The sequence below is a fragment of the Sinocyclocheilus anshuiensis genome, unplaced genomic scaffold (assembly GCF_001515605.1).
Source record: "Sinocyclocheilus anshuiensis isolate Anshui unplaced genomic scaffold, SAMN03320099.WGS_v1.1 scaffold902, whole genome shotgun sequence".
Taxonomy (NCBI): domain Eukaryota; kingdom Metazoa; phylum Chordata; class Actinopteri; order Cypriniformes; family Cyprinidae; genus Sinocyclocheilus; species Sinocyclocheilus anshuiensis.
In genome coordinates, this window is record NW_015537974.1 from 220,118 (window position 1) to 232,761 (window position 12,644).

The 12,644-nt window shown below is 36.8% G+C and overlaps 1 protein-coding gene across 1 annotated transcript in view; it reads right to left on the bottom strand.

The window, feature by feature from the left end:
* The window catches only part of LOC107672068 (focal adhesion kinase 1-like), a 76,314-nt gene that overhangs the window by 37,073 nt on the left and 26,597 nt on the right, over positions 1-12,644 (bottom strand). The window contains exons 3-8 of the mRNA XM_016465166.1: positions 8,750-8,976; positions 7,236-7,402; positions 3,457-3,544; positions 2,005-2,084; positions 1,487-1,549; positions 536-590 (exon numbers count right to left, since the gene is read on the bottom strand). Coding sequence (XP_016320652.1) covers positions 536-590; positions 1,487-1,549; positions 2,005-2,084; positions 3,457-3,544; positions 7,236-7,402; positions 8,750-8,976 — 680 coding nt within the window. The remainder of the gene's footprint in view (positions 1-535; positions 591-1,486; positions 1,550-2,004; positions 2,085-3,456; positions 3,545-7,235; positions 7,403-8,749; positions 8,977-12,644) is intronic.

Below are 12,644 nucleotides of genomic sequence, written 5' to 3' on the forward strand. Positions count from 1 at the left end.
TATTTTTTTTTTTTTTTTTTTTTTTTTTTTTTTAATAAAAAAATAAATATTTATATACATTTATTTTTATTAATAGAAAAAAAAACTCTGTTATTTAATTTAATTTAAAGCCATTCATGGGTTACTTTCTTTTAAAAGAGTAAAAATCATGGCAATTTATCTGTATAGAAATGTTCACAATAAATATACCAAACTTTACCAATAACAGCACTTCACAAACAGCTAAAATAACAGTAGACAGTATGCCACAGCACACTAAAAGACTGAAATGGACTAGGTAGGTCAGGTGGAAAAGGAAACTGGCTCTCTGGCAAGCTGCATTTCATTAGAACGGTTCCCTTCAGTGGCTTCTTCAGAGAGAGAGAAGGAAAACAGAACTGGGCCAAAACATCTCAGGGGTGTGAGACCACAGAGGAAGCCAGGCAGGTAATATCATTGATTTTGCCTGAACAATAGCATTTTCTCACATCCAATAAATCAAGACAACCACTGTCTTGAGGAAGCCATCGCAGGAGCATAAGAAATGTCTTATTACCTTTACCGAGTCTAATAAACTCTTTGGAAAGAATCTCCGCAGACCAACGTCCTTCCTGCAGGGAGAGGATACCAGAAATACATTGACTTCAGTCTTTAAAGAAAGTGAAACATCAGATTTTGGGGTAAAAGCACAAGAAATGAGACCGCAACTTGTTTGTGACTGAGCCATTATTACAGATTATTGTCTCTTCCAGTGTAAAGCAACACTACAGTAATGGAGACCCTGCACCACTGCAGGAGATACGCAAAGATCAATTATACTCTACTAAAATAGATCAGACAGGTTTCAGAGGGCCATGCAACACGCACTAGTTATTCTGACCCATATACACACAATCTGAAAGGAAAAGAGATGAAGAGAAATCCTCTAATGGTTCAAAGAACTACTGTACTCCTTTCAGTCTAGTATGAGCTTGGTTTGAAGTACACTGACAGCATTACATCATAAGTGAACACTGCAGTAATATGAGAATGCGAACCGATTGGAATTTAATTTCTCACATAATGTTCAGGCACAATGCAAAAAAGTTAATCCAAGTTTCTGTCATGACAGTGACAACACTTTTTTTTTTTTTTTTGTGGTGTCATGCCAGGTTTCCCTATGGAAGCCCATGTTTGGTAACTGCAAATTTTTCTCACAACTGTGAATATTTCTATTGCTTTTGTATATCTCACAACTGCAACCTTATTTCTCCTGATTACTCTTAATTGTGACTTTACATTTCACAAATGTCAACTTTATTTATTACAAAACAAAGTAAAGTTTATTTTTTCACTTTCTCACAACTACTTTTTTTATTCTGAGGTGAAAAAACATCACAACTAATTGGACCAAAATCCCTCAAGTTAACTAAAATAATGCTGCCTGAAGAAACATATAATTCATGTAAATATGGACACAGTGTGAGAACACGACACCAATGATCCAAACACAGACAGCATTACTTACTCTAATAATTCATAATTTGATTTTTTATCCAGGGCGTTTCCACGCATGTCCCTGAAAAACCGCCTGTAACAGAGAAGAGGAAGGTGATTTATCTGAATTCAGTCTTAAGTCATGGAAAAACACTTACATTTACTCATTTATACTACCGTTGAAAAGTTTGGGGTGGGTAAGAGATATTTTTGAAAAAATAAATAAAATAAAAATCTCTCACCAAAACTGCATTTATTTGATCAAAAATACTGAAAAATTGTGAAAATGTATTACAAATAAAAAAAAATATTATTCCTGTGATGGCTCAGCTGAATTTTCATCTTTCTGTGTCCAACTTTCAGTGTCACATGATCCTTCAGAAATCATTCTAATATGCTGATTTGGTGCTCAAGAAACATTTCTTATTATTATCAATGTTGAAAACAGTTGTGTTACTTAATTTTTTGTGGAAACGGCAATACATTTTTTCAGGATTCTCTGATGAATTACCGACCCCAAACCTTTGAACGGTATTGTGTATCACATACCTGATTTCAAGGCAGCCAAGTTTAAGTGCTACATCTTGATCAATATGATCGGCAATCCCCATCATATAATCACTTTTCACCTGGGCACACAGACATTTATATTAGGCAAGGCAAGGAGAAAGGTACAAGGCAACACTGACCATACAGGTTGGATAATGACAGAATTTATAAATTTCCCTCCTCCTCTGGAACAGGCCGATACTGCATATCAAATAAATAAAAAATAAATATTATGACCTGATAGTTTCAATTTAAAACAAACACAATAATACTGAGCTAATTTGCTAGTCATGAAGTTAATGATGTTTGATGTAGTTTAATGTACTTTCCTCACAATCCATTTAAATCAAACGTTCTTGTTATTCCTAATTTATTATCTTGTTATATTTTCTATAGATCGCCACAAAAGGACCAAGTGGAATTGGTTTCGGTGACTTTCATGTCGACACCATAGAAGAGAGAAAAGAACTTATTACAGGGCCAGTCACCTGTCGGTTAAGTGTTTTACAATGGCGATTGTGAGCTTATGGTTTGATCTTTGTAACCTGGCAGGGATCAAACCAGCTACGGACCCTGAGCCTTGAACACTAAACCACCTTTCAGTTTCTTTTGTTAAAGCACTGTGTGGGTGAATCTCACGAAAATGGGTCATATTTCACCCCAAAATAAAATAAAAAAAAAAAATACATACACATTACACAATGTAAAATATAAAGATAAATACAATTTACATGAAGAAAAATAAACCTAGAGTAGGACTGTTATTTTATTTGCAATTTTTTGCATTGTGACATTTTCACGACAATGATGGTTCTCATTTTTGCTAAAAATCTAACATTAAAATCTGCAAAAATTAAAGCAGTACAACAAAGACCACCATGATGTGGAAATATTTTTACAATTTAATGTAGGGCTGCACAATTAATCGAATTTCTAATCGCGATTACAATTATGGATGCAACAATTACGTAATTGTTCAAAGCGGCAATTAAACGTTCAAAGTCCACTTATGTTATTTTGCGTGCTTAAGATGCGTTTTTTTCTTTCTACATGTTATCTTAAGGGTTTTTCCCATTATTTTAATTTTAGTATAACATTATAATACCATTCATATTTTACTTTATGTTTTTTTTTGTTTGTTTTTTGCAATACTGTACTGAGACCTGGAGAGTGAACATGCTTAATAGTCATGGAAATAATATCAAATTGCAAAACATTGTATTGGTGCTACAATATTGGTTTCACTGACCTAATAAAATAAAATATTAAAAACTATAGTTTACAGCTTCATTTTATTTTGGAGTGAAATACCCCCCTTCCCCAGCATGTTTTTGACAGGTTTCGTGCGACTCACCCATGTGGTGTTGGAAGAGAGGAGGAAATGTCTATACAGAGACATTAGCAGAAGGTTTGGCAGCAGAACACAGGCTGCCAGATTAAACTATCCATCACCTGATGATAAAAGTAGTTGAGAGTTGGCTGGTCCTCAGTAAACTGGTTTAAAAATCCTTTAGGCAAGTATCGAATCCGTAGCTCATATCTGGAGAGAGAAGAGAGAGGGAAAGAAATTATCTAATAACAAAACACACTCCACATGCTGTCAGCTCTACCTGTAGAATCTCTGCATAAAGCTCAAAATAATCACACAGGAATATCAATCACAAGTGATCATCAATGATTGGCAGCCCAATCACAACAGATGCCTTAGAAAATGAAGCCCTCAGGTTGAACACCTTCACTGTGTGCCTGAATGGTTCAGATTATAGAGCTGTTTACTCATCTTCCCTTTCATATGTCACTGTTTAGAGATGCTGGTGAGACAAGATCTTCTAAAGTCTGCCAGACAACACAATTACCGTAGTATTAGTATTAGTGCCCTCAGCAGCTGTCTGTCTGGGAGGTAAAAATCACACCCCGTTCTCTCACAGCTGGTTCACTGTCTGCTCTCAATTACGCTAAATTAGTTTTACACATCTCTCTACCTGAGCAGGAGGCAGAATGCTGCGGCACCTGCCTCACACGTTCAAAACCATGTTCTCTAAACTGGCTATGGATGATGCACCTTGAACTTGCTGCCATCTGCCTCACACACAATGCACAGAACATGAAGACAAACTGAGTTTCAAATAGTTTTATAATGCTTTGTGGAACCATTTTTTAACTTCAAACCATTGTTTACGGCTAAAAATACGAGTCCTCTATCCATAATATTGCTTTCTCTAGTGGAAAAGCCGTCTCGTCTGAATCAGGAGTTTACAAGCAAAAACAGTCCAAAACAGTTCTGAACAGAAATGTCTGTGGATTTTGATGTGAGGGATGGATGTTTCACTGGAGGAAAACTTATTAAGGATTATGAATTGGTATTTTTCATCAGCAGCGACGATTTAAAGTTAAAATAACTTGATGGATTTATTTCTTACAAACACGCTGCTTCTCGCTTCACAAAATGATAATTGATGGACTTGAGCTGTACTGTGGATTAATGTGATGTTTTTATCAGCTGTTTGAACTCTCATTGACGGCACCCATTCACTACAGAGGAAGGATACACTGGTGAGCAAGTGATGTGATGCTACATTTCTCCAAATCTGTTCCGATGAAGAAACAAACTCCTCTGCGTCTTGGATGACCTGAGGGGGAGTAGATTTTAGGCAAATTTTCATTTTTGTGTGAACTATTCCTTTCAGTTCTTAGCTCATTCTATAGCATTTGTGCAAAAACAGTTACTTTTATGAAGATTTAAGATGATCCAAAACCTGAGAAGAGATGAAGGAAGCCTACCCCTCCAAGGACCTCAGATGACGACATACAAACTACCAAATTTTCATTACTGAATTAATTTTGATCACAACATATAATCAATGCTGTTAATCGAGTTCACCATTTTTGTTTGATTACATCATTAACTAACTGCATGACTTTTACTATCCTAGAACTGTACATTTTTGCCATAAGGACAACACATTGACATATTTACCACTGATAAACTACTCCTAATTTTAACGTAGAAACTTTCATTTGCTGTGTATCATGAAAAGCGCTATACAAATAAAAATGAATTAAATTGAATTGAACTGAACTGAATTTGAACTTATATCATATGTTGTGGTTTTGCTACAGCTTCAATATCAAAACAACTGCAGAAACGCTGTTTCTCCACGATCAGGCCCATCAAAATATCACCAGTAAACCTGATTCTTCTTCATATGCTAGCACAGATTCCCCCCAAAACAGAGCAGTATTATTAAAATAGAACCAGTTTGGATTTCTGGTTTAAATCAGTTTATCACACCGTACTTTAGGCTGTGCTGAATAATAACATTATTCCATGTGGGAAACATGATAATACACACTGAAAAACAAGAGGGAGCCTGCAGTTAAATCCTATCCATTTCTTTTTCATTTCTGCACAAACTGAAGAGGAGGAATTTAACCTGCTGATCCGCATGTGCAGAGGGTAAAATGTCTTGCTTTAAAGCAAATGCTGCATGTATTATCAGGGCTCTGCTGGAGGGCAAACAGAATCAAGCTCATCCTTTGAACCACGGACTTCCCCGGTAAACGCATAAAAAGCCCATTCATTCATAATGAATGGTTGAAGAAAGAAGATGGCTGAAACAAGCCCTGGGTTGCGTGAATGGAATATAAACAATAGAGCAATTAAGCATGGACTGCTTTATTTAGCTTCATTAAGATAAAACTCACTATAACGAGCCACATTCATTCTGAAGCTCCGCCCACTGGGTCACCCTCATCGTGATGCAGAATTATTCACCCCCACTGTATGAATTATACATAAGCCATTATATCATCCTTTCATCCTCTAGAAGAACAGCACATTCACTCTGATAATGCTTTACAACAGAACGATGTGCAGTGTCATCCTCATAAAACAGGCATGACCCAGATATAACATGGCACGTATTTGATATAAAGACTTTGGAACAAGACTCCGGTTTCATGCAATTAAACAAGGGAAAGTTTGCATAATTTAACACTTTTCTGGATGGTTTTATGCTCAAACCACCATCATTTCTTTCAATAGACCACCAGTGACAGTAGGGACCAGCAGACAAAGAAAATAATATAAAAGATAATAATGTACCACAGCCCCACAGTGGTCTCAGATGTCAAAGTTGTGCTATTTCACAGATGTAAGAGGTGTTTTGATTGTATTACAGACAGAAACATCAAGCAGGAGGGGGAACAATGACAGAAATAAGACATGCCACAATCTAAAGCATGATTACTTTCCTCTACAGAAAGCTCACAGTTTGGTTCTCTTTTCATTTTAAATGCATATAAAAAAATATGTGATGAGAACACATTCAAAGTAAACTAGACATTTAAACGACACATTTTTTCAAAGGCTAATGTTGATACTGATATCAAAAATGTAAGGTAGCCAATATAATGTTATCAGCCAATTCATTGGCCTGACTGATATATATATGTTTGTCACTAATAAAGAGAGCTTAAAAAAAAAAGACAAAATACCATACCAACTTTTACCTCACTAGTGTCACCAAATTAAATTGAAATCATATTGAACTACCTTGCAAAAGTTTGGGGTCAGATCTGTTTGAAAGAAATTAATACATTTATTCAGCAAGGATGCATTAAATTCATCAAAAGTGACAGTGAATACATTTATAATGTCACAAACAAAAATTATATTTCTAAACTTTCTATTCATCAAAGAATGAATCACAGTAATGCATCAAGGTAAAATGCATCACAGTTTCCACAAAATATTGAGCAGCACAACTGTTTTCAACATTGATAAAAACAAGCAATGCTTCTTGGGCACCAAATCAGTATATTAGAATGATTTCCAAAGGATCATGTGACACTGAAAACTGGAGTAATGAATGCTGAAAATTCAGCTTTGGCTAAACAGGAATTAAATACATCTTAAATATAACTATTTGAAACTGTAATAATATTTCACAATAGTACTGTTTTTACTGTAATAAATGATTAAATAAATGCAGCCTTGGTGAGCGCAAGAGATTTCCTTCAAAAAGATTTAAAAATCTTACTAACACCACATTTTTGAACGGTAGTGTAGGTTTCCAAATAATCTCCTTGTTTGCCATTGGCTGAAAAACACAGACCAACCCTGTACGGTTTATTTATTAACTGATAAATAAACAGTTAATAAATAAACCAACTATTAACTGTAACAATGTTTTTATGCTTATGGTACCAGCATGGAAACAGTGACTCACCTCCAGTCGTCCTGGGGATGGCTGTGCTCGTACCGCTCCCTCACGTGAGACACGCCCATGTCGGGGTGGAGCCAATGAACTTCACCTGTTCTCGGGTGGCTCAGGCGCAGACCAAAGCAGGACACACACCTCACCTTATGGATGTCCACGATCTTCTGTATAATGCCCTGAAAAACACACACAAGCATTTGGTGACAACATATAGCACTCTATAAAAGTTTAGCAGGACACATCTCACAGAAAATGAGGGAGAATATTCTGAGAAAAATAGGTTCGAAGCCAGAAGAGTTTCAGTTTAATCTTTCTTTGATTAATGTGTCATGTTATGGGTCAGTAAGTTCTGTGGTTCAAATCAATATAAGAGAGCAATGGCAAGAGAGGAGATGGATGAGACCAAGAGAGAACAGGATGTTCAAGAGTCTGCGGAGGCATAATATACAATGTCTAACAGGATGTCTAAGCCACATTAGTGTGTGATGAATAATTTTCAATCTCCTTACAGACATCATAAACTACTAATATAAGAAGTCTAAAAAACAAATAACATTTTAAAAAGAGAAAACCTGGCTTAATCATAGGGCTTTATCACACTAAAACAACCTGCAATAACTCACAGATTTCATCTTAGACGTCAATTCAATCTATTCCATTTCTTGAAGTAGTGTGAGTTAATGTGACACTTCTGTGGCAGTAGTCTGTTTAGTTTGGGCCAGGTTTGGATGAGGTTCAGACCTGATAAGCATCAGATGTAAACCTGGATAAAACAGCAGAGAACTGAGACAATGGCAGCCATGTGAAGGATGAAAGCAGGACAATGCGCTTTGAAGTCGTACGGCTACTTGGCTTCAAAAACCAACCTCATTAAATAATTTAGAGTAGCATGCCATTGTCTGAGTGTTCTAGGCCACTGCAAGCTGCATTCTGAATAATGCTGAAAAGCCTGGAGATCAGAGGAAATATCCTCTTTAGTCCTGCACAGGAATGTTTGTGGTGTAACTGTCAGTTTCAATAAGGCTAATGTTCTACCAAAGTACAAAAACAAAAATTAAGCATCACAAATACACTATTTAGAACTTAAAAAGTCACTTAAAAAATCCTACTACCAATAATAGAGCAACTGATAAAACTCCAGAAATTAGCCAATAATTATGTTTTACTGAAAAGCTCATATGATCATCTATTGTCTGTTTGCTTTCAATAATGATGAATGAAAAAAATCTATTTAGTAATATGACTGTGTAATAAGTTTGTTATTAATTTACATTTTTGAAAGATAATAAAAAAAGCTCCCAAATAGAATTCTGCATGCATAATTTCATATCAAAACATTATAATAAAAAATATGGATACCTGCCATATAAACAAAAATCTGATATTATCAGCCTCAATATTAGCAAAAAATGTATAAGAACAGTGACAATGAATTTTTCTCTCTTGGCCGCAACTGATATGGTCCGATATGGTATTCTACATCCTGGAGAACATTAAGAGGGACAGCTGATCTGCAGACTCACCCTGACATCGGTTGAGTCCCCGTGTCGGATGTTGCTGGCCCAGGTGCAGGGTTCACTACTGCTCTCGAAGTAGTGGAAGACTCTGAGTACACGCTCCAGAGCCCCTGCCGTGCGCTCCATCCCTGCACTGAAGCGAGGCTTGACCCCCTGGTTCAAGGCATGGGTCAGGTTGGGGTCCAGGTAAGCCGCTGCCATGGCTTTGGTGGGTGCTAACTGTCCGTCATATTCTGAGGAGAACACAAATCTGTCACTGCAGAGGCCTTAAAGAAGTACAATCAACAAAGAAGAACTAACAACAATTACTAAACTTGTGAAAAAAACTCTCTCTCTCTCTCTCTCTCTCTATATATATATATATATATATATATATATACACACACACACACACACACATATTTATTTAAAAAGTAAATATATAAATAAAATATTTGTTGTTATTATTATTGTTATTATTTTTTTAAACATTTCTAAAATCTTTATAGTTACAGAATAATTGATTATTCTAATATCCGTTTGTTTGTTCTAATAATCAACAAACATGGAAAAAGCTTGCAGGAACAATGATAATTGAATTCAATTGAATATTTCTGACATTTTTATTGTTGTTTGTGCTACAAATATGATCTGAAGGATTATGGGAAAGTTATTGTAAATGGATGAACTATCAGCTTTGCAATGCCTTCAGTCTGTTTAGTCTTGTAATAATAATACTATTTAGATCACTGCATAATGGAATATTCTTGTTCAGAATAAAAACAAACACATTAATCAGAGCACAAACATTCATTTCCAATGAAGAATGCACAGATGAATCAAAACACACTGACAAGACAATGAAAGCTCTCAGTCAAGTCAGTTTAGAGGTGTCACCTGAACACAACGACTGAGGCAATGAACGGAAGCAAGGCAATCCCAAGACTTTGGATCTACACTGATAAAGAAGACTGTCTCATCAGCTCGATATTCAACTGTCAGAGCAAAATATACAGCAGGATGCTGCACACACTAACAGGAGGTTGGACTCCTGGGAGGAAATAAAGGAAAAGGTCCAGATACCAACACTTCAGACAGATGTCTCCTGCAAGCATGCCAGGCCAGTGGCCTTGGGGACTATGATAGTGTCAGATATTTTGGCAGAAGAGCTACAAGTGCAACAATCCATGATGGCAAACTACAGCATTCCAGAGCTGCAAGGTCAACACAACAATGGCTGACTGTTTCACGTCAGCTAAATCAGCCCAAAACAGTCCCACGATGTGTCTACCACTCTATCATAAGGTTACAGCTAAGCATAAAGGTGACAATAACCCTACATGGTCTTTATCGTAAAATAAACCATGAATGAAACAGATGAGTGGTCAGTTGCACTGGACATTGTACATTATTTAAACAATCAGAATCAAGTATTCCACAGAGAACACTGGAATATACAGTAATGTAATAAATATTGGCCGTTATAATCACACAAAAGCATTTTACATCTATAAATAATTCCAAAAAGTATGAAAACAAACAAACAAAATTAGGGTCACCCATACATTAAAACTCATACATTAAAACACCCATACATTAAAAGGAAATTAAATCAGCGTGAAACCACCTGGTAAGCCTATATGACACATTTTATGACAGCTTTTTAGTTTCAGTTCATTCTGAGCGCCTCTCCTACCTTTTCTGAAGAAGGGCCAGCAGGTACACGCCAGCGTGGATCTCAATTGCTCAGAGCTTAAACAGCCCTCTAAAAACACAAACAATGAGCCTGCGAAAGCGACTTAAGTTCAAAGCACACATACACTCTGGTGGGTCCGAAGGACGTCAACAATGCATAAAATCCATGTTGTCACTACTGTCAGTCTTTTGGTACATATTTCAGACATAAATGCTCTCTCACACATATTCAAACAAACAATACATTTTAGTAGCTTCCTCTGTGTCACATCATATCCTGCTTATCATAATGTGTCCATGCTTCATGTAACCAGCGATCCAGTTCCTGTCCACTTGGCCTGAGGAGACCAGGAGAATACACAACACTTCCTGACAAGACGGTCATGAGTCAAAGTCAAAGACCTGGATTCCACAGCTCTAAAATCACAACACTGGGGTTAAACCAGCTGATAGACCACAAGCACTCCACTATACACACACGCGACTGAACTCGCCCACAAGTAAACACGCGTGGTTAAATGGGACCTTGGCCAGGAGGAGGAGTTCACACACATATCTGACTGAAAACACTGGAGCTTTGCATTTACAATGCAATCAAATTTCAGCATATAGCAACTGAAGTTACTGAATAATGCATTTCTACTACATAGCCTACTACAAAAAAAACCCTCAAAATTCTTGATACTAACATTTTCTACACAAAGACATCGCATCAACAGTTTATATATGGATACGTCACAACAGGGAAGACAAGACCATTGCAACTTCTGTTTCATACTGACTTTATTGATTTTACTGACAGTCCTAGTTTCTGTAAATTCTGTTTGAAAAGATATACAAGAAGAAATATCTTTGAATATTGTCTTGGACAATAGGAAGTCTTCGAGTCAAAAATGTCAAGAACAACTACAGTGAGCCAGCTGAACACATTTCAAATCTCAGATCTTTTGAATGATCCTAAAACATTATGAATCCTGACACTAAATATGGCTTGCACAGTAACACCTGTGAGTATTGTATTTAGCTGTTCCATTTCCATAAAGGAAAGCGGTGGCATTACAATGGATGAAATAAGAAAATGACTGAACGATCGTTCATTCACTGTGCATAAGATAATTCACATGAATGTCCTAGACTGAACCAAAGGCAAGAGAGAGAAGCTTTGTTTCTGTACTCATTGACTTCAGTAGGATTTTCCAAAATCTCAGTCATCCAGTAGTATGAATTGTTATAATTTGTACCCCCCAAATACTTTGCTTCCTTTTACTTAACTGATGAATAGTGTCTCAAAAGAACATTGCATACAATGAGACGGAACTCAGGTACTCTGATCACAACATAAAAATCTACGCTCAAAGTCTAAGCCAAGCAAAGCAAAACACATACAAAAACAAAACCAGAAACAAAACAAAAAAGCAAACATTTTTCAAACTCACTCCACCAGAGAGACTGGACACCACACAACAAGCTCCTGTATCTGAGCTCAAGAAACGTAAGCTGAGACATCTGATAGTGAGAGTGGTCTCCCTCAATGTCTCTTTCTCACTTAACGTCTCTTTCTCTGCCTCCTCCAGAGCTATAGGTTAAAAGGAAGATGAATCGGGGGGGAGGCTCTTTTCTAGGGCAGTGCAATTAAAGGGGTGGTTCATTGTGATTTAACTTTTTTAACGTTAGTTAGTGTCTAATGTTGCTGTTTGAGCATAAACAATATCTGCAAAGTTACAAAGCTGAAAGTTCAATGCAAACGGAGATATTGTCTTTTAAAATTTTGCCAGTTTAATGCCTACAAAAACGGCTGGTAGGGACTACAATGAGTTACTTCCCTGGTTCGTGACATCACAAACCCAGATAAACCCCGCCCTCGGGAAAAGGCAGCAAAAGGGGCGAGGCCATGCTGCGCTGCTTTAGAGAAGAGGAAGAGAAAACTAGAGGTGCACGTAAAAATCGATTCATATATTAATCGCGATTCTGTCTTCTAACGATTCTAATGGATTCACAAGTTTCAAAATCAATGTTCTAAAGCAGAGGTTCTTAATACTGTTCCGTGCGTCCCCCTGCTCTGCACACACTCTGCATCTCTCTCTCTTGCTCTCTCGCTCTCTCTCTCTCTCTCTCTCATTCAGATCATCAGCTCTATTCCATTTATACACTTATTTTCACATAGCTATGAGAAGCGTTAAACATGGACGCGTGTGCAGTTGCCGTACTGTATTAAAGCTTTAATCAG